This window comes from Camelus ferus, chromosome 24 (assembly GCF_009834535.1).
Source record: "Camelus ferus isolate YT-003-E chromosome 24, BCGSAC_Cfer_1.0, whole genome shotgun sequence".
NCBI classification, from domain to species: domain Eukaryota; kingdom Metazoa; phylum Chordata; class Mammalia; order Artiodactyla; family Camelidae; genus Camelus; species Camelus ferus.
Window position 1 is genome coordinate 7,819,219 of NC_045719.1, and position 23,634 is coordinate 7,842,852.

The 23,634-nt window shown below is 34.3% G+C and overlaps 1 protein-coding gene across 2 annotated transcripts in view; it reads right to left on the minus strand.

The window, feature by feature from the left end:
- ROCK1 (Rho associated coiled-coil containing protein kinase 1) overlaps positions 1-23,634 on the minus strand; it is a 106,730-nt gene that overhangs the window by 11,303 nt on the left and 71,793 nt on the right. For both annotated transcript variants that reach the window (XM_032467442.1, XM_006191773.3), the window contains exons 17-27: positions 21,484-21,590; positions 20,129-20,279; positions 17,494-17,654; positions 15,289-15,473; positions 13,658-13,727; positions 11,439-11,533; positions 8,650-8,815; positions 6,948-7,041; positions 6,437-6,525; positions 3,607-3,795; positions 2,544-2,703 (exon numbers count right to left, since the gene is read on the minus strand). In XM_032467442.1, the coding sequence (XP_032323333.1) occupies positions 2,544-2,703; positions 3,607-3,795; positions 6,437-6,525; positions 6,948-7,041; positions 8,650-8,815; positions 11,439-11,533; positions 13,658-13,727; positions 15,289-15,473; positions 17,494-17,654; positions 20,129-20,279; positions 21,484-21,590 (1,467 nt within the window). The remainder of the gene's footprint in view (positions 1-2,543; positions 2,704-3,606; positions 3,796-6,436; positions 6,526-6,947; positions 7,042-8,649; positions 8,816-11,438; positions 11,534-13,657; positions 13,728-15,288; positions 15,474-17,493; positions 17,655-20,128; positions 20,280-21,483; positions 21,591-23,634) is intronic.

A 23,634-nucleotide genomic window follows, 5' to 3' on the forward strand; every position in this document is an offset into this window, starting at 1 on the left:
AACTTAGAGGAGATTTAACCTAGTTAATGACAAGATGCCAGCTGAGAGGACTACAGAGGCTGAGCTCCAGAGAAACAAGATAATTAAATGAGAATCTGATATGAATGATGGAATCTAAGAGAAATAATGAAAGTCATATTATCAGTTTATCCATCTGACTACTTAAGAAAATCCCATCACACTGAACTAAAAGTATGATCTCTATTTGAAAAGGTCTTTATTTTAACTATTTAACTATTCAAAGTCCTCTCTTTAAATCTGTAGTTTAAATTCATTTATTAATTTCCCAAACTGAGTAAAATAGTCACTTTCAAAAAAATCTTTCAGGCACTTAAATGATTTGTAATTCTCAAATTCAGAATGAATACCAAAATTCTTTACAATTCTTCACAGATATGACTACAAAACCTTAACTTTATTTGCCAGGTAACTAGTAGATAGTAGACTTAGTACAGAATTTCACTTTACCAGCAAAATATCTGACACAGAGGTAAAGTAACATTGATAAAGATTATCCATTAATTTCCACCTGCAATATGAAAGTCAGTCTTTGATATGAAAAGATTCAGCACCGTAGAAACCTTCATAAAGCTTCAAGACTGAAAACACAGTAATAGAGAAAGAGATACCTAACTGGTCTCCTTTTATAGCAATGAAGGATGGCCACCAGCACCTTTTCTTTGTCCCCTACTTGGTTTGAACTTTGAAAATCTTTAAAGAAAGATCTCTGAAAATACACAGCTATTCTAAATAATATACTCAGAATGGAGCCAGAGAAACACTTTAAAATCTCTTTGCTGACTAATTCCTAAGTGTATTTACTGAATATCTCACCTAAGTCAGCCTATCAAACCGCCTGATGATACTTTGTTTAGTCTTCCTGAATAGGCCAGGATGAAAGATAAAGCTCATCACCTCCCCCTAAACTCATTTTTCAATTCAAACCCTCTAAATAGCATTTACCAATAATGGACAGTCTCTGAAATGCTTAACTTAATACAAAGAAAACCAAGGCCTACATAGTAAGACTTTCTAAACAAAGTTAAAGGGGAATGGTTGAAACAAAGACAAAAAGCCTTGCCAGGATATTTAACCTATACTAGAGCAAGATCTCCTTTAACTAAACAACTCAAGAAATATCTTGAGGTTAATGAAGAAGGAATCTGAACTACAATTTCCGTTGAACAAGTGAAAGAATGTAGCCAAACACCCCTAAAAGTCATACTTTCTTAACTGATGATTAAGTCATACCTTTAGAAAGATGTTTAAACAACATCTGAAGCTAGAGACCCCTGTTAAATGCAAAGTGATCCTCTGATAAGGATGTGCACCTATAATTTCTCAAGATGCAAGAGCTTTCAGAGGGCCAAAAATAGGAAAATAGAAGGAATTTCTTGACCATTGGAGTGAGAAATATTTATTCCCTGCCCTTCCTTTCCCAGGTATCTCATTTTGGGCTAGCAAAGCCACAAAAGAATGAGGGCAGGGTTTACATGGAATACAAATAAGAACAACTGACTTCCTACTTTGAGCCCCACTTTCTTGACCAAGAACAAAACATAAAATTTTCCAAGTAGTCCATCAAATGCTCAAGAAAACAAGTACTATCTGTTAAAATAGAACCCCTATCCTATCAAATGTGCTGCTTCATCAACAGCTTTCTTTTCATGCACTATTCTGGAAATATATTAATTAAAATCTATTTTCAAGTCTAAGACCATGTAAACAAAACTTTCAAAACCCTGAACTAAGAATATGTAGTACATCAAATGTGTGCATGTTGTGTGTATATGCCTTTAAAACCGGAAATGCAGGTTTTAGTATTTCTAAACTATTCATTTCTAAATTGAACCTGTGTGTATTGCTTATCTCTGTTAAAAAGACATAAATATAACTTACACTACAATGAACCCAAGAATGAGGCTGTGTTTATTTTTTAATTGATTCTCCACTGAAGAAAAATAAGAGAAAAGAAAAAGGCTAAAATCTTAGTCACTGACTTTTGCCTTTACTTGTCTCCCTGCTCCCTCTCTGCATTTCCCAATCCCTCTTATCTATTCCTCCAAATTTGAAACAAGCCTGAGTAAAGTTTATCACCACATTAGGTAAGCTTCTATATAGAGCTGCTGTGGTTCTGATTATTAAGAATAGTTCTTAGTTTTAGCACAAAAACACACAAAACATTAAAGAGCTACTACTCATGAAAACATGTACAATTTTCCTTAAAGAGAGAGGTGTAGCGGCAGCTTCAACTATCACCACGGAGTTAGGCTGCTCAATACTGATTCATAAACTTCCTCAAGTTTCTATTTAGGTAGAGTCACTCATCTATTTTAATAGCCTAAGACTGTTTATGACTGCTTTTCTTATATAAAATGCACTAAGTATACATATATCATCAGACGCTGGCTATCAGAAACATAAATTCCTTCTTAAGAATCCATGGACAAAATGACAAAGAGGTAGAAAATCAAGTGAAAGAAACTACATTAATTTTCATGATGTTTAAGCAAACTTGAATGAAGTAATAGAAATATCCTTACCTGGAAGGTTTCCATCAGTTTCATCAGCACTAGGAAAACTAGCAACACTTGTAGAATCCGAAAGGTCCAAAAGTTTTGCACGCAATTGCTCAATATCACTCTCTTTGCTAGCCAGCTGCATCTGAAGCTCATTCCTATGTGTGCATTCTTCTACCAATTGCTATTTTAAAAATATATATTATATGAAGAATAAAGATCAAATTTCCAATATTAAGAAATGAAGAATTAATGGAACTATAAAATAAGTAAGCCAGAATTGCTAATACCAAAAATTTACTGTAAATTTCATGAATGTTTACTATCACAGATTTAATACAACTATAAAAATGCAAGTTCTCTCCCTCAGTAATACATTGCTTGGATAAGCTCCTTCTCTCTTTGCTTTAAACAAGTTTTTATTTGTTTGTTTTTTAGATACAAAGCATCAAAAACGAAAAACCAAAACCAAACACCTATTAAAACAACAGAAAATTCTTTTATGGCTTCAAGTGAACTAGTTTAAAAGATATACAAAGCTTCTCAGATGGTAAAACCAAAAATGACGGAGTCAATGCTTGGATCTAAGTCTGTCTAGGATCAAGGACTATGTTCTCAATTTCGTTCTATTAAGCCAGAAAGTATCAAACACTTAAGTCTGATATTTTGATTTCAGAAAAGTGAGTCTTGATTAGAGAAAACACAAAAGCTACAATACTTCAATTCCTCTACCTAAACTATAGTCAATATTATACCAGCCATATTTCAATTTCAGTCTGAAATCAAAGAGGCAAAACCCTTGGTTGTTTCTCAAAAAGCAACATCTCTAATCAAGCAGATGCTAATGGGTAAAAATTAGTCAAGTTATAGTTAATAGGCAACACAACACCTCTCTTGTTTTTCAAGATCGTGGATCATATGACAGTAATAGTAATCAAATTGTGGAGCGTATAAACCTAAGTATGCATTTCATACTAAAAAATCTAAATAAGATTAATAGATAGTATATATATATATATATATATATATATATATATAATAGTAACAATTTAAAATAATTCTACAAACGCACACACACAAACCTTACCGCTTGCATGTCATTCAGTTCCTTCTGATGTTTCACTACCATCTGGTTGAATTTCTCTCTTTCTTGGTTGAGTTCGAGCTGCAACTTTCGATTTTCCTTTTCTTTCTTTCTCAAATCCTGTGTATTAGCTTTCTTTCTATCAATTTTAAAATCTTTCCGATTCATTATTTCTGCCAACTTGTTAACAGCCTATTAAAATATTAAAACGTTATTAATAAGTATCCTTATTGTAGCCGTTCAAATTAAATCTCCACTAAAAATGTATTTTTTCTTTAAAATCTGAAAGCAGGGCTTTTCTCATGTGTGTATGTGAAAAGCAGGAGCACCTAAGGAAGGCTGGGACATGATAACTTGGTGGCATAAGTAACTATTATTGACTTATTGTTCAAATGCGAGAAACAGACAGGCTCGTAAAAATCCATTTATTGTTCAACAGTTATTCAGCATTTATAATACTGTATGTAAAAACTCTGACAGTAGATAGAACACTAGATAGAAGGATAGAAAATACAGTTATGCCCCAGAGGCATCTTAGTCTGGGGGAGGAGCCAGGCAAGCAAGCATTATGGTCCGGATGGCAGGTAAGAAGAAAGAGGCAAGCAGGGTGCTGTGCACGCAGTGCCTGACAGAGACCTGCAGAAGGCAGGGAAGGTTTCCCCGAGGACTTGCTTTTGTGCCCACATGTTTCTTAAAAAAACAAACAGGAGTTGGATAAGCAAAGAGGAAACGGTATTAACGCAAGGAGCCAAGGTACACATTACAATTAGAGGAAATAGTACACAGACAAAAAAAACCCATGATAATTTTTGTCATTTAAACAATTAGGAAAGTAGGGGGATAGGGCACCTGATGGGCCACACTGAGGCCCTTTTGAAAAGGGTTGTAAACATAGCTGAGGCTAACCCTTTTTGCCAGAAGGAAAAAAATACATTCAAAATGAGACAGAACTATTAGAAGCACGTGAAATTAGCTACATAAATCGCAAAACATTAAGACATAGTGTACTCATTCTGCAGAAGTTAAAAGAAAAATCACAGATTTTTCCATCAAGACAGAAAAAGCCCAAACCACTATTGTTTCCATGTAGATCCCATCTAGGATAAAGAGCCCTTGAATAATTGTTTCAATGCACAAAAACTTAGTTCACTGAACACGTAAACACGTATTTGGTTTTTCTCTAATAGTAAATCTAACATGTTTATTGAGAAATCAAATACAAAGGTACATCGTGAAGAAAGTGAAAAGCCCTTGCAAAATCACTCCTCAAAGACCACTTCTGCTAAAGCCCTCTCTCTTCTTTCAATCTGCTGGGTGCATATCCTTCTAGTCTCTTCCTTATGTGTAGTGTAAGTAGGTTACATATATATATATATATTCACATTTAAAGTTGGAATTGTGCCATACAATCTGTGCCACAACTTGCTTTTTAAATTTAATACTTTATCACATATCATGGTAAACACTATTTCTCTATGTCATTACATGTAAATCCACTTCATTAATTTTTAATGATTCCTTTGCATCCTACTGCATACATGTATCATTATTTATCAATACCTCATAGATGGGTGGTTGGGTTATTTTTTTCACTATTAAAAATAATGTTGTAGCAATTATATTTATACATAATTCTTTTGAGCATTTATGGGAGTATTTATACAGGATAAATTCCTAAATGAGCAGGCACTGGATCACAGAACTGCACAAATACTTTATTCTGTTAAATTGTTTTCATATGCATAGACTTTCCCCATGGGCTTATATACTCAAAGCTGCCTATTATAACTCATAAAAATCTGCCAATTTGACTTTTAAAAAGATACCTTATAATTGTTTTAATGTTTATTTCTTGGTTTACTATTGTAGTTGAGACTTTAAAAATTTTTCACTGTTCCTTTTTCACTCAAATGTCCCTTACTTTTTCTTTTTTCTACTGGATTGTCTTTTTCCTGTCTGCAGATGTTCTTTATATTTTTATATATTTATTTATATTTATTTTATACTTGTATTATATATTTATTTATCTATATATTTTATATATTTATATATTTTATATAAATATATATAAAAATTTACATTTATATATAAATGTAAATATTCTTCCTAGTTTATTTTCCTTCAACTGATGTTCCTTTGGACTTGAACTTTTATGTAATAAATGTCTATCTTTTTCTTCATCTCTGTTTTGGTATAAAGGGAAGTAAAACCTCCACTGAAGGATTTTCAACAGGTATTAAATAAATGCATTTTTGAAAGATTACTCTAGTTGAAGGATTACTCAGAGGGAGAGTAGATTAGTGGCAAGAAGCTATTATTAAGTAGACGGTATTTATTTTACTGTAAAAAATCAAGTGAGGTACACAGTACCTTACGAAGAGTTAAAACTACTGGATAACTTAGTAAAATGACAAGATACCACATTTTAGTGTAAAAAATCTGACCTAGCTGCATAATTTAAATATAAAGCAAAAATGATACATGCACTCCTGTAAATTTCTTACTTACTCTCCATTCTTCTCTCTTGGCTTTAGTCAAGGATGTGGTTTTTCTTCATTAAGTTTTCTGACTGTCAATTACAGGTTTTCTATACAACCTACAACACATTCTCACTAATCAAATGACTAAACGAACTACCTTTCTTAGCTGAAATCCAATTTCCTGAATAAGTCTTCCACATTTAATTAAGAAAAATATTACATTATTTGTTACAATGAAAAGTTTGAACCTTATCATCTCAGTCCTAAGAAAAAGGACATGAAGAGCAAATATTAACTTCTGAAACTATGACACTCAAATCCAAACACATGGAAAAGGCTGAGAGCTTGTATACCTGCGTTTTAAGGGTTCGTTCTGTATTGATATTCTTTTCAAAGACAGCCTTAAGATTATTAATCTCCTCCTCCTTCTTCAATTTATATTCTGTCAACAAATTATATAAAATGTTATTGCATGGAATTAATTAATTTCTGCTTTGCAAATTAACAGTAATTTTATTCAAATTAGTATATACTACATAGCAACTTTTACTAACTTCATTAATTTTTTTCAGTTTCACTGAGGTATAACTGACAAGTAAAAATTTAAGATATTTAAAGTGTACAATGTGATGAATTGATACATGTATATATCGTGAAAGGATCCCTCCAAGTTAATTAACACATCCATCATGTCACATATTTACCTTTTTTTGGCAGGGAGCAGTAAGAATATTTAAGTTCTACACAAGTTATTCAACACATGAAAACAAGTATTTCAAAAACCTAATGCACAACACGAATAGCTAAAGATTTACCTCTGAACTTTATTTAACATTATGATTTTTTTAAAACAATTCTACATACCTTCCTCTGCCTTCCTCATTTTATCCGTTAGCTCTTCATTTTCTTTTCTTAATAATTCAATATCTTTGGTTAGCATGCTGTTCGTTTCCTCTAGCTAAACAAAGCACAGAAAGGTTTAAGTTATATCGTCCCTTTGCTAGTTTCTCATTTAAAGCAACAACTTTTCAAAAACACTTTGCATTTTCTATAGATGAGAACAGGTCAGATACTGCTTAGCTATAAAAATGTTTGATTTCCGGTTTAAAATATGTGGATGTAATTCAAAATATTTTAAAACAATGGTTAGCTTCCAAAAATTATTTCACTGTGTGTGTACATACACATACGAAGGAAAGGAACAAAAGATGTAATGAAAAGAGAACAAGGCTAGAAACTAGGAAATTTGCATTTGGTTTTCTAGTTAGTGACCCTCAGCATGTCAGTCTTTCTGGGTTAGTTTCTTCATCTGAATAATGATGATGAAAATGACAATTTAAAATGTTTGATTGATAACTGTATGGCTATAAGCATGAACAATACCATCTTGGGCCCAAATAGTTCCTCCTCCTGTCCTTTCCCTGACCCTACTCAGGACTGTACTGTGCAAAAAAATAATTTCTCTGTCATCAAGGGCTTTGTAGTTAATAGATATTATTTAGTAATCATTAACACCAGGTGGCCTGTAGGCTCTGTTAGTCCCCAAATAATGATGAAAACCTTTGCTGATGTATTGCTGGTACCCATGAGACTAGTTATCCATTCATAAATCTTGACTTAGGAGTGCACCTTCTTGTTTCTAAGTACCTACCCCCATACCCTAGGTTAACTACAAAATCATCCCTATGGCCCCTTGGTGTGGAGTGTGCAGCTTTGAATGCTTCTGGAACATTGTCTGCCCGATCCCCCCCATGAGCAAGTTACCCTATAATAAACTGATCCACTGATTATATGGAGCTGCCTGCCTTGTTTTTCAGTCTCAAGGTATCCTCTGAGTTTGATAGGAACTTTTCATTCCCTCCATCCTCCAACAATTACTTTGAGTAATGTACTTATTCACCATTCTATTTTTATTGTCTCATTTAATCTTTGTAAAAATCCTGTGGAATAGGTATTATTTCTATTTTATAGATAAAGAATCTGAGGCTTGGAGAAGTTAAAGCAAACTGCCAAGAAAGACCACGAAACTTCTTAGAGGCAAAGACGGGATTTGACCCAGATTCATCTACACCAGAGCACTTGATGGTGGCTTTAACAAGAAGAAAAATCTCTCTAACTCCCCTTTCTAGCCCCACGATCTGTAGACCATAGTATAAATTTCAGGAATGGGTAACTGTTTATAGTACTATTTTTTCTATAATAGATCTATAGATATCCACAAAGAATTTTTCATCTCCTAAGAGTCTCTCTGAATTTTATAGAATTCTGGCCATAAAATCAGTTGTAATTTATTATGATAATAAAACAAATGAATTTAACCTAAGCATTTCTTCACATAAAATATATTAAGATCTATAGCCAGAAAGGGAAAAACCCCAATATACTGAATAATTTCGATCATTAACAATTGTTTTGGATTATATAAACCATGTCATATGTGAGCACAACTTGACCACTGTGTATAAGTAAACACTCATGCACATACACTCACCCTAACACTGTACAATGTGACCTATTTAGGTTTAAATAAATTGTAATCACATAACTTACCTAATATCACACTTACCCGACTAACAGTGTGATCTTTATCTGTAATTTCTTGCCTATTTCTTGAAGCAGCTTTCTTGCTTTCTTGGGTCAATTCAAAATACTGTTCTTCCAGAAGCCCTCGAGCCAGCTGCTCAGACTCGGCTTTTGTTTCTGCCAGATCCAGCTGAGTAGCAAGAGTTTCTCTGTAATAGATTCAAAAGAGAAATGGATATAAACAAATTCAGTTCATTCTTCCAACTTAATCATCTGCTTAAAAACACAATTATATTTAAGCGATGAAAAGAATTAATATTTTATTGTTAAAATGAATCTTAAACTATTACAAACTTTCTATAAAAGTAATGAATTTAACCTCTCACACTTAGAAAAACTGTAAAAGTAAAGGACTCTTTAATCTTGTACCTGCTATTTTGCTTAACTAAGAAAAGGTAATTAAAAAATGGCAAGTAAGACTACTTTTGAAAAGGAATTTGTCGGGGTCTAGAATGAAAGGTAGCATGGCACAGGGGAAAAGTCACTGGCTTGTAAATCAAGAGGCGGGACCTTGGCCCTTATCTCCGTTCTATCACTAATGAATTGGGTGAGGGAACTGGGCAAGTTCCCTACACTTCCTGGAGCTCAATTTAATCAAATCTATAAAACGAGAGGTTTAAACTACATTATTTTTGAGGTCTCGTCCAGCTCTGAAATTGAATGAGATTATGAGGACTCATAAATACATTTGCAAACCACTATAAACTATTCTAGGAATGCTCCTTGGGAATTACACTGTAAAGCTTTTCAGACCTGACATTCAGACCACGACCAGATCACTCCAGCTTGCCTGCTCTTTCCAAAGAGCTGGTCTTCGATTAGCTATCTTGATTGCAACCTCTATACCCAGTAAGTGCTCAATGTTTACTAAATGAATGAATGAATGAATGACTTCCACCTATTTTCTACTAAGAGAGTAATAAAATTTTCTGTCTCAAGACCAAAGAGGAAGATATATTGTAACTACAAAAAAAAAAAAAAAATTCACTCACTTATCCAACAAATACTTATTTGCATGTTACTGTGTGCCAAACGCTATTCTAGGAAGTAAGGTATACTGCAGTAACAAACTCCCTGCCCTCAGGAAGCACACATTATTGGGGTGAGACAATTTTAAAAAATGAGTATTACCTATATCGGACTCTTCCCCATATCCCAATCCCCAGAGAAGTTTACTCTCCTTAGTTGCCACCTGGGGAATGTTCTCTGAATCCCACATGGTACGATGAGATATATATTCCTTCACTATGTTCCAACAGCACTTTTCATAACCACATACCTTACTTCTATCTGTCTCTTGACTGGATTCTGAAGCACTTGAAGGTAAGAACCATAACTTACTAATAATTTTATCACCGGCAAGCACGATCAATACATTTCTCTTAAACAGATCAAACAGGGGCCAAAATATCAACCATAACAAACACTATAGTATGTAGCAGACTGGGTGCCCCCTTCACAGTGAATGTATACAAACTGGGATTGCATATTAAACTGTAGATGCCACACAAATGACAGACAACAGACTATACTCTATCCAAGGAGTTTACTACTGTCACAGAGAAAAACCAGAAAATGTAATTCTGTACCTACTTTGGACGTCACCTAATGTATTAAGGATCTAAAATGGTTGCTAAGAACAGAGGCAGGCAAACATTACAAGGCTATTTATGAGGTAGTCTTCTTCCCTCTAAAAATCAGATCTGAATCTGTTTAAGATTAGGAGTATCCAATAAAACTCTCTATGATGACAAAAATGTTCTCCACCTATACTGTCCAATATAGTAGACACTAACCACATATGACTATTAAGCACCTAAAATGTGGCTAGCACATCCGAGGAACTAAAGTTTTAATTTTATTTTAATGAACTAAAGTTTAAATTTCAATGGCTTCATGTGACTAGTGGCTACCATACTGGACAGTGCAACTCTAGATTTAACCACTGATTTGCAAGAAACACAGAAGGATGACGAAAATGTTCAACTAACTATGGAAACAGAATCACCAAAATCATAACTGAGGAAAATGATTCGGTTCCTTCAACAAAGAAGTGTCAGAACAGTGATTACTCTCGTGGTGAGAGGGTACAAGGCCTAAGTAGGAGGGGGGTACAGTGGGCTTCTGAGGTAGATAGCAAGGTTCTGTTCATGGGTGGTGGTTGTAATGAAATTTGTCATGTAATTCATGAAACGGTATATGTTTTGCTATTTTATGCATTTGTTTGCTTCAACAATAAAAGTTAAAACTTTAAAAAGAATTCTTTCAAAGGTAAGGTTATATAGAAAAAGAAAAAAATGATGTAAGAAAACTAGTGTTTGTTCTGACACGATTTAACTATGAGCAGTGGTTACACTTAAACAGCTTCGTAAGATCAGCTCCTTCTAAGGCCTTAAGCACATATGCAATGGAAATTAACCTGTATTATATTACAAAGAAGAAGACCTTAATTACACTTACCTAATAGAAAGTAATGGCTTGCAAATATAGCATGAACTATTTATATACAAGTAGATGTCTGAAGATTGAGAGACCCTTGAAAACAATTTACTGTCACAATTTAATGAATTCCTGTACAACTGTTACAGTGTTAATAGATCAAATTATTTCCTCACCGTAAAGGCAAATTTTAGTCTAAATCTAGTCTGATTTATTCTGAATAAGATTGCTATCCCATTGCCATCAGAATAATGGCACCTCTACTCTCTATCTTTCAAGTTACGAATGCTTTGCTGTAGCACTGATTCTAGTTCTAAAGTAAAATGGACATACTTCTCATTTTGTAGTTCCTGTATCTTCTTTAAATTTTCTCTGTTTTTTTCTTCAATTTCTTCCTTAAGTTCCTTTACCTGGGTTTTATAAAGTGTCTGAAAAATAAGCCATAAGAAGAAATAAGTATTTATGGTGGATTAAGAAAACAAGTTTGGTAGTTTCTTATAAAGTTAAACAACACATGATCCAACAATTCCACTCCGAAGTATTTACCCAAGGCAAACACAAATATATGTATCTGTACAAAGTCTTATACATGAATTTTCATTGTAGCTTTATTCTCTAACTCTAAACTGTAAACAACTCCAGATATCTGTCAACAGATAAATGTTTTAAGTTGTGATATATCCATATTACTCAACAATAAAAAGGAATAAACTACTGATACATACACATGATAAATCTAAAAACTGTCAAGCTGTTTGAAAGAAACCAGGAGCTAAAGAATACGTACTGCCACGTATATGAAATTTTAGAGCAGGTAAAAATAACCAAAGGGACAAAGCAAATCAGCAACTGTCTGCAGACAGAGGTAGGTAGGGAAGATTGACTCCAAATGACCAGGAGAGAATTTCTTTATGGTGAAGGTAATGTTTTTTATGTTGATTTTGGTGGTGGTCACATAGTATACACATTTGTCAAAACTTATCAACTTGTACACTTAAAATGGGTACAACTTACTATATAGAAATTACACCTCAGAAATGTATTACATATTATATTGATTTGGGGAAAACATAAAGAAATGTAGCATGCACTACTTATTTAAATGTTAGATCTATTCTTAAAGTGAATAATGTTAGAGAAACCACTTCTCTTTTGGTTGATGGAGTGGATGGCTGAGAGAGGTAGAAGAAATATCCATAAACACATGAATAACATGTACTTATTACAGAACAAGGATTCTTACAAAACTCACCAGGTTTCTGCCAACTCCATCCATAAATATTTAACAGGTATGAGCAAGTACTAAACCCACACTATGTTACGCACTGCGGTTAGAGAGCAAACCTCCAATCTGAAGTCTCTTTCTTTTTTTTAAACTACCCTTTTAGTTTTTTTTTCTTTTTAATAATACCTAACCCAGTTCTCACAAGCAATGGAGTAAGTCAGAACCACCGTAAGTCATTTGACATCTATCCTAAAAGATGGAGACACTGAATGATCACTCTGTGGAAGCCTAGGATCAAGAAGGTGTGCATGATACTACAGACCACTTTGCAGAAATCAGTACTACACACTTTGAATAATTAAGGTTAACCTACACTCAAGGATAGGGTTTTTCAACAACTTGAATTTTTTTAGATTTAAAAACATATTCCAGTGATGGTATAATAAGCCAAGAAGAAATAGACAAAAAATAGAAAGTTACCATGTTTATTAGGTAGAAGATGAGTGGAGTACAGCATGAAGCTCTTAATCCCATGAACATCTGCAGAGCTCTAAATGTGCCCAGATTTTTTATTGGGGAAACCACTATTTCCAGCATTGTTTACACTTGGTTTCTAGGGCATGTTTACCAATGCAACTCAAACTCCATGCATTTAATTGCACTGCATAAAGCTCACAGGAAATGCGGCTGCCATTGTAATAGTAAGAGCAGCTAGATAAATGTTAGGTTGACATAGCAGAGCACAAGCTTGGCACCAGAAGAAACAAAAAATTCAGAGGCTTCAACAAAGCCTCAAAGCACTAACTATAAATGTTCATCAATAGTAGTAGTGAAAATAACTTGGCCCCCTACAAAGATGAAAATGACTTTTACAGAGAAAAAGCACAACAGATGCAAAAAGTGCACACGGAGCTAAAAATAAGAAAAAGCTCTTGGACATCAGTTATACCTACAACGTATGTAGTTACACCTACAGACATGTATGCATGCAAGCCGCTGCAGTGTGCGTACACGAACCACACATAACACAGGCACTCTAAACCACCAGAGCTTGCTACCCGGCAGACAGAGCCGTTAACAAAGTCCTACGTGTAGCTCTAGTTTGACAGCAATTCTGGAAATATCTGTACAAAAAAGGTCATTTTTTTTTAAAGCTAAACAGACCACAAACTCAGATTCAGAAATGAAATGCAGAGATGGGCACATAAAAAGGGGAGAAAACCACTTTATAGTCATTTGAAAAAGAATCATAGTTCACATTAAAAATCTAAATACCTTGTTTTAAGTCAGGTTTTGAAACAGTCTATATGTTAAAAATGATTCTCACCGAGAAATACTGCTCAGCTTCAAGCTGATCTTGTAGCTCCCGCATCTGTCCTTCATTTCCTCTGTACTGCCTTCAGACAAAAGAGAAAGCAGTCAACAAATGCTCCTATTTATACTGCACTTTATATTGTTCTTTGTTTCTTAAAGTTGCTAGAATAAAAAGGGTTTACTAAATAACCTTTGTTTTTAAAAACCATACTTCATTATACAGGATCACTTTACTAGCTTTATTTGGTTATGCCACCCTGTCTGGTTCCATTTTGCTCCTTATAAAATGATACTATACACAATGTAGAGGGAATACTTGTCACCAAAGGTCACTTTCAGGAGAATATTAATTGTATATTAATCCAAAACGCAAAAGTAAAAATGAAAATTTTTAGAGAAAAGCTTTCTTAGGGATACATTTAAAATGTCTTATGTAGTAAGCAAACAGTTTAAAACACAAAACAATTTAATAAATAAGAATAATTTAATGCCATATTAAGCACAAGGAGGGTGGAAAGAACTAATCAGATAAGGAATAAGAAGGGAGACATTAACAACTGACAAAGGAGGAGTAACAAATAAAGAGGCAAGTACATGTATGGAATACATACAGGTAAACACTGCTCACAGTGAGGAACACAATCAAAAAGACAGAGACAATGCAGCCCAAAGACACAGATATTCAATGATGAATAATTCATCTGTGGCTGCTAGGTTTTCATACTAGATTGTAAGTTTTTTTTATTTTCAGCATATGATTGATAGAAAGTAGATAATAATTATTAGCTGAATGCTAAGTGAAAGTTATTTGGGGAGAAGAAAACTATGAAACACAGTACTTGGTGAAAACTGTGGCTTTAAAAGGGAAAATGAGTTTCACCAATACAAAACTAACAAAATAAAAACTGACAATTTTACCCAAGAATTACTCTATTGTAAATGAAGCTGGCAAGTGAAGGTAACACAACATAAATTTGGAAGAAATAAAAACCACATGATTTGGCATAAGATACATCTATCTTTGATATTAAATTTCTGAAGCATGTCCTTATACAAATTCTAAAATACTGACACCTGGCTTTGTCTCCATTTCAAGTAAGTGGGTACGTCACATCTCAGAGCAGAAGAAGAAAAAGGACATTTTACATTCTGAGATAAACCAAAGAAACAAAACAAAACAAATAAATACACAGGATCATCATGCCTAATTCTAGCCTCCAAAATAAAGAAACCTTGAACATTTCCTATAAGGCACTGAAGACTTAATAAAAAGAAGGTTATTTCTGATTTTTGAAATTCTAGTGTGAAGAAACATGATGACTTCTGTGGATATGAAAATCATACGAAAAACTGTGTTTTCTCCACCATAAACAGACTTATTGTAAAGTCAATACCCTTGATTATGTCCTTTTTTCCCCCTTTACTAATGTATTTTTTATTTAATAAGCCTGTCCTTCTAAAGCCTGAACTCCCCTGCAAGCCTTCTCTGCAAATACATTCTTTTATTCTTTTCTAAATGCCTTTTTCTAAGACTTCCTTTCACAAACTCTAAGTACATAATCTATGCACCCATAAAATATCAAACACATAAACATGCTGAACACAGAAAAGAAAGAAATCAAGAATGTTATTTCCAAGACTTACTTTGTAAGCTGAGCTAACTCAAATTCTAGTAATCTCTTTGCTTCCAATAAAGTATTTATTTCCTGTTTCATCTGCTTTTCTAAACCTTTTAAATTGTCTGCCTCAAATGCTTGAGTCTTCAATTCATTCTGTAACAACAGCCTCTTATTTGATTCCTGCTCCAGTTGCAGAGTTAGATTCTTAACCTGTGAATGAGAAAAATAATTGGACTGTGAATCTCTTTAATAACTTATTTGACATTATTTGAAAAAATACTAATCAAAACTCAAGTACATTATAATTCCTTATACAAAGAGAGAACATTAGTACTCTAAAGAATATTATTCTATGCATTTACTACTGCAGAATTTACTGTTAAGTCAAATTAATTCCCAAGTTCAGGTATGAGATCTGAGGGGGGAAAAGAAATCTGGTTTCTTTGTACTCCAACCTGTATGGAAATTTAGGACTAGAAGGTGAGCATAAAAGCCACTTGAGGGGGGACACTCCTAAATGGTATTTAAATTTCCCTGTTCATAAATGTTTGTGCTCTAATCTACAACCCTCCAAAGTTTACAAAACAGATTGAATATATATTTAATTCAATTCAATGAATATTTATCAAGTACTTATGAGATGTTGGGACTAATAAACTTAAAATTCTTCCAGTGGTTTACAATGCCCTTCACGATCTGCTCTGTTTATTTTTCTATTCCTCCCACTGGCTATCTAAATCCAGTCATATTCCTCAGATCCTCAAATGTGACAAATTCTGTTACTACACAGTTCTTGCACATGCTATTCTTTGTCTTTCCCTCTTCATTTATTCTTTTCTTCAACTTTTTAAATTGGGGGTGGGGGGAGATGATTAGGTCATTTATTTATTTATTAACGGAGATACTAGGGATTGAACTCAGGACCTCCCTGCATGCTAAGCACACACTCTAATCTCTGAGCTATACTCTGCTCCCCTTCCTTCAACTCTTTAATGTCATACCCTTGGTGAGGCGCCCCTCACCTCCCAGACCTGATTAGTCCTAACACTCTTATTTGGCATGTCCTCTTTAAATATGTCATGCTTGTAATTACAATTTTAGTATCTGTCTTTCCCTTTGGGTTGTAAGTTCCACAAAAGTCAAGATCATAGCTATCTTATTCAGCCCCCCAACTCCTAGCACAGAGCAGGGCAGATAACAGGGGGTCAAAAGTTATGTTTTCTTAAACAATTAATATTATCTCTCAAATTTTCAACATACACTCTTCCTGTATGTTGGCTCTATTAGGTGTCTGTAATTGCTCTTCCTTCTAGTCCATTCTATATACTGCTACCAGATTAATTTAATACTGCTACCTGAACAAGTGTTTTCATCTACAGCTCCCATTTTAAGTTTTAAAGACTATCACTACTTGACTTCCAAGTTTCCCCCATGACTGTTCAGCATGTCTCTTCTTCTCTGGTCAGGTCAGGCCCCTTTTTGTCCCTCACTTACCTGTTTTCTTAAGTACTCAGTAATCACTCCTTTACCTGTACTTACAATGTTCCCTCTACCCATTCAGGCTCCTGATGCTCAAACTATCACCTTTTCAGGTCTTACTCAACCTTTAAAATATAGGTAGCATCCCATCCTTCCTTTCTGGAGGCGTTCCTCATTAGTCTAGTCTTCTCTTTCTCCCCTCTCTAATTTATGTATGTGGACTAATTACTTTCGGTCTTATAATTTCTAAAGTACATATACTAATCACTAGGATATAATGTCATTTTATCCATTTATTTACTGCTTTGTAAATGTGTACCCTGTGCTTTCTATCAATCTAAGTCAAGCGAGACTCTGCAGCTTAACACTTCTTTTGAAATCTAAGAGCAATGCCCCTCTTTGGGATTACTGGATACCTTATAATAGAGAGGGTTCTGTTTTTGTTTTTTTCATATTCTTAAAAAGCAAATGGTCAGTTTCTTCAGGGGAGGACCTGGGACACTTCTGTACAGCTGTGCTGTCACAATGCAAAATGGTGTAAGCCTATGGTGTGAATGTTTAGTAACTATTCGAAGAAAAAAATTCTAGGAGCTGGGGACATACATAGTGGTCACTTTACAGCAGTCAGCACAGATACAAATAGATTATTTCATGCAAATCTCCAAGTTGTTTAAATTACAGATAGTGACTTTTCAGTCATAACAATGATTTTCTCTTTTATAAGATGAACGAAATCTACTATTTTTCTTACTTCATCCTCCATCCTTTCTTTATTTTCAGTCAAATGCTCTAGCTTCTGCTGAGATTGCTTTAGATCAACATCCAGCATGGAGCACTGCTTCTCAACCTGAACGACCCTGTTTTCAGCCTTCTCTCGAGCTTCTCTCTCTTCCTTCAGCTTTTTTTCCATCTCTGTGAGAGAAGAAGTTACAAACGTACATTTAAAGAAAGAGATTATTTTAATACCTTCCACTTTTATGAACTGTGTAAGACGTGGTGGTGCCAAAATTCCCTCCTGTTTTTACCCCAGGACTCTACTAGAGCTCCTCATTATACAAGGTCTAATGTTACGAATTATTTGTGCAGAGGGATCCCTAACGGAAGGGAATCTTAAAAATATAAGACATCTTCCAAATCCAGGCCTTGCCCAATGATATGAGAGATTATTCAGTGCCATTTGCAGACCACAAGGTGGAAGTATAGCTGGAAATAAAAGTGGAGTAACTAAGGAGAAAAATGGAGGTAGATCAGATAAAAGCAGAAATATAAGGTTGTGGTTATTAGTCTATATCTAGTATTGTTCCAGAAAAGTTTCAACAGGTTTAAGGCTGTGACACAAACTTTAATTTATGCAACTCAGATAAACAAGGTTCCATGATAGTATAATACCTATTTTAGTTATTAGCAGAAAATTATCAGTCTACAGTGAAGTTCTTTTCCTTGAGATATGGTAACTAAGGTTCTGAGAGGTTAATTTTCTATGGTCCTGCAACTCCTAAGTTGCACTATCAGGATTCAAATTTAGTAAGTCTGGGTTTTCACTTTCAGAGACTGCTCTCTAGGTGCCAAAACAGAAGCCATCAGAATGGAGCTTCCCCATCTTGCCCCCTGGACTCAGAAACTCACCTGCATCAATACAGTCACCACCTCTTAATCTCTGTCTCTCTAATCAAACACACGTCCATTCACTTCTTTTCTGGACTTTGTTCTTTCAATTATTTCATCCCTTTCCTGCCCCCTCAAATTTCTCCCTCCCAACCAAACCATATCCATCAACAAAATAATTTATTCTCTCTCCTAAAATACCCTCCACTGATCTCATATCCCTCCTTCAGCTACTATCCCATCTCTGTTCACAGCCGAACTCCTGAAAAAGTTGTCCACATGTACTATCTCCAGTGCTTCACCAACTACACATGCACCTCTTTCCTGCTGGCTACTATCCCCATGCCACTCCACTGGAATTGCTCCTCGTGTGGTAACCACTGACGTCCACTGTGCAAAATTCAGAGGACACATAATGTACATGCCTTCACCTTCACTGACCTTAGCAGAATTCAACATACTGAACAAGTTCCTGATTTTTTTCAATAACTTACTCCTTGAGCTTCTAATACCCTACTCTCTTGGTTTTCCCACTACTTCTTTGGCTGTTCTTTCTTGGTTTCCGTTGTTGGCTTCTCCTCTCCTACAGGACCTCCAAATGTTCACCTGCCTCAGGCTCCATTGTAATTCCTCTTCTCTCCTGTCCTTATTCTTCCCTTAGCTGATCTTACCAGGTTCTACATATGGCTGTGTGCATGACTTCTCAATTGATGCCTCTCCCCTGAGCTCCAGACTTAGATATAACTGAATATTTGACTGACTATCTGACATCACCTAGATATCTAATACACTTTTCAAAGTTAACATATCTAAAACACATACCTTTATTCCCCTCCTATCCTACTCATCTCAATCTCAGTATGCATTACCATCCATGTAGCTATTAAAGTGACAAGTCTGGGTCTTTCTTGATTCCTTTTCTCTCTTTCCATCCAATTCATCAACCATCTCTTGTGCTCTGTATCTCTGCTTCTTTCCACCTTATTACCACCAATGCCTATAGCCTGTGGCCTTCTAACTGATACCACTTTTTATACAATTAACTCTCTCAAAAGCATGCTCCACACAGCAGCAGGAGAGGTCTTTTAAAAACATAAACTACACATCCTAGCACAGCTAAAAAGACTACCCTGGCTTCCCTCTATTCTTCAAATAAGAATATCAAATTTACCATATTTTCTGCATAGAACATACTTCCTCCTGCTTTTTAAATGGCTGGTTCATTCTGACTTTCAGTTCTTACCTCAAATGTTATTAACTCAGAGAGGCCTTTTCTTAGAACCCCATCAAAGGTAGCACCACCTAGAAATCACCATATTGTATTTTCTTCACACCAATGATTAAATCTACCTATTTTCATTTATTCACTTTTTTGTCTATCTTCACAACCAGAACACACTGTCTAAGAGAAAGAGTTCTTGTCTTTTACTTTCTGCTGTATTTCCAGTTGTGCCTGGTCCAAAGTAGGCAGGCAATTATTAACACACTGAAATAAATAAAAGTAGTTCAATATGACAGAAGCATGGTGTACACATAATTAAGTACAGAGCAGGGAATAGAGAGTAGTAGAGTAAGGGAACTAACAGGTGACACTGTGATTTTTAAAAATGGAAGGTACCAAACAAGAAAAAAGGAGGATACCCTTACCCTTTTCCTAGATTATCATTTACTATTTCTAAGAGTTTAAACTACTATAAAATTAAATTTTGATCAAATTAAAAACTTCTTGTTGGCATTATTTAAAAACTAATCACGTAGAAAATATTAAAACTGACACTTACCACACATTGCAACAGACTTTGCCTCTTCAATAGACTGATGTTTGTCAGTTAAACGAGCTTTGGTTACTTTATGTTCATTTACCTCTTGCTCTAACCGTTGTTGTAACGATTTAAGCTTGTAGTTTAAATCTATCTCTAAATTATTCTTTTCCTGTAAAATGAGAATGAGAGTCATGTAAATATGCTGCGCAAAAGGTACATCATTAAATCTTACATTATTTAATATCCCATAAGAGATAATACATGAATCACACTGGCTTAAAATGTGACACCATATTTACTTAAAAGATTTCTATTCAGGATACAACTTTATTTTTATACTTTCTTATGGATTTCACACTATCTATAATGTCTTACTTTAAAAACCACAACAAGTACATATAACTAAAAGCAAAACATCATCTTTTCTTAACTCACCCCCACCCCCACCCCCATTTGGATCATTAGCCACGGCTGATGGCAGGGCAGGGTTGTGGTACTGTTACATTCGGCAGGGTTCACTGTGAGGATTAGAAATTAATAGGACAGTTCTTCAGTCCATTTAAACATTGCTGCTACCATTAAAAAATTAATTATCTCTATTTACATAAGCATTTACACCTAAATTTTTGTTGTTTTGACAAAAGATTAAGTCCAAATGTATTCCATTTCTATTTGGGTGCTTTTACTCTTCTTCTTTCATCCTATTTCCACATTTGAACCAGACTGAGACATCAAAAAGCTATTCGGAATGTTACAAAATATGTCCAAATGATAAGATAAGTGGTAGATTTTCTGATCATTTGTCTGAGGATCTGATAAACCTACAACGTTTCCGGGAGGTATGCTAAATCTGCATGTTACCTATTAAATCCTTTTCCCAGCGAAGTAGGGACAGAGGACATTTTTGATTGTTAAGAAAATTCTACCTGCAAAGGCCAGTCACTTTATACTCTCTACTATTTTGCTAACTCTTATCAACAAAATGGAAAAAGCACACACGGCCTATTACATACTGATCATTTGTTTTCCTTCTTCATAGCTAGTATGGTTCAGCATCTTCATCTTACCCAAATACAAAAAAATGGGGAAAAAATTCTATATGAAGAAGTATTTCCAAACCAAAACAATCTGTGATGATCAGATAATATCAGATATCTAACACCCTTTAAGAATAAAAAGACAAGTGCAAGTAACAAAATAAAGAGCCCCAAGTAAGACCCATATACACCTCTATACACCAACCAATCATAAAAACTTTTAGAAATTCATATACATAAGGATTGGGAATGAATGCTCTTTTTATAAAAACCACCTTATAATATCTGATAACCAGCAAAGACTATCTCATAATTGGTATATGATAAATCATTTACCTTTTCTGAATGATTAAGCATGTCTTGGGCCTCTTTTCTTTCTCCTTCCACTCTTTCAAGATTATGTTTGAGATGCTTCACCTCCTCTTGTAAAGATGTAATTCGAGCTATCAAGTGAGAAAAAAATTCAAGTCACAGAGTCACGGAAAGAGAAATCTTTTCTTTTCCCAGCAGAATCACCAAGATAAAAAAGCTTCAAACCTCCTGATCAGATAGAAATTTATTAAGTATTTTCCTGGTAGTACATACAATAACTACTATATAGTGACAAAAATATTAATGCTAGCTGTAGACCATCTAGTACACATCTCCCATTTTACAAATGGTCAAAGATAAGCCTGAGCTTGGTCCAGAAATCAGATCTGAGTCCTTACTGAATGCTCTTTTCTGCCACATTAAGAGTGAAACACTTTAGTAAATTAAGGCAAGTATTTAATTGCTTTTTAAGTGCCAGTCATTCTGAAAAGTGTTTAATTACTCTTAAACTTAATGAAGCCAAACTCCGTTGTCATAGAAACTAAGTTTTAAGGAATTCAAATGCTCTAACAAAGCTTAGTTTTAACCTACCTGAGGCTCATTCCATCTAATGGTAGCAACTCACATATTTAGTAACAATTCTCATAAAGACATGCTTTAAGTTTTACAAGTTCTTAATGGATAAATATTTAATAAACACAAATTTAATACATGTAGAATCTAATACATATGAATATAATTATACTGTCTAGTACAAAAGTAAAAATCGATTTTCTTTTTTTTGTGATCCAAAGTAGCCTAAGATTTGACAAGGAAATATATAAAGCACCAAGAAAAATTTTGTACTTCTTAAAGTTCAGTGTTTAACATGCTGTACTTGCCAAAGTCTTCAAGGCACTCTATCTGCCTCCCATATTTTAGTGTTTCTAAAGTAGTTCATTAATCAACAAATGAATATTAAATCTTTGGCACCTGATGCTTGTCTGCTAGGCTAGTTCTAGGATTTGGAAACCAATGAAACAATTTTATATACACAGACAATATGGCATTCTGTTCACATAAGAATATGTTCATATAGGAAAAAGAAACACCTGCTAGTTTCTTTCAAATGGTTGAGTAAAAATACAGAGTATGTATGTGTGTGCATGGAGACAAAGAAAGCAAATGTGGCAAGAAGTTTAAATGTTAAAGTGCTATTTAAAAAGTGTTTTTTCCTGTATTTATAATAAAGAATAAGTTTTAAAAATCTGAAGATAGTAAATTCAGATTAAACAGAATTTTTCATGTAGAAATTGTTTATACAAACCAACTCACAAGAAGACAAAGTAATGAAAATGTATGGGTTGAATCCTTTACAGAGTGTTAACAACACTATGAAAGATATGTTTAATAGATATAATTTATTTTCCTCATTTATTGTATTTTTAAAATATGCTAGGGAGGAACCATAACTTGACTGTGTAATACATGAAAGCAAAGAAGCTTCATATACTACCCCCCAAAATATAAAAATATAGTGGAAGGAATAAGAACCAAAATATCAGGTATCATAAACTAAATGAATCAAAACAATAAAGCTTCTGGAAGAAAACAGGGAACATGTCCATGATTTAATCAAAGAATCCGCCAGGCCACAATAAACAGAACTGACCACAAAAGAAAAAGAAATGGACTGGAGCGAAAATAAGAAAAGATCTCCTATTCATGAGCAGACAGCATTTCAAAAGTGAAAAGGCAAACCAGAGTGGAAGAAGACAATTACGGTACATATATTTGATGAAGGATTAATATCTAGCTAGGACTTACACAAACCAATAAGAAAAAGGTAAATAATCCAGTTTTTTTTTTAATAGGCAAAAGACCTGAAGAGCGTTATTACAAATTGTCAATAAATATGTGAAAAGTTGCTCAATCTCAGACACTAGTGATATACAAACCAACCCCTAAGGAAATACCATCAGACATCACCAGTATGGCTACCTCAGTGAGGAGAAGTAATGTCTTTGAGGAGGTGGTGAAGGAACTGGAACTCTCGGACACTGCTGGTGAGTGTAAACTATGCAGCTACTTTGAAATATCTGGAAATTCTTCCTAAAGCTAAGTATAATCTATGGCTCTGCCACTTCTAGGTGTATATCAACAGGAAGCATATATATCATTACCGAAAAATATGTA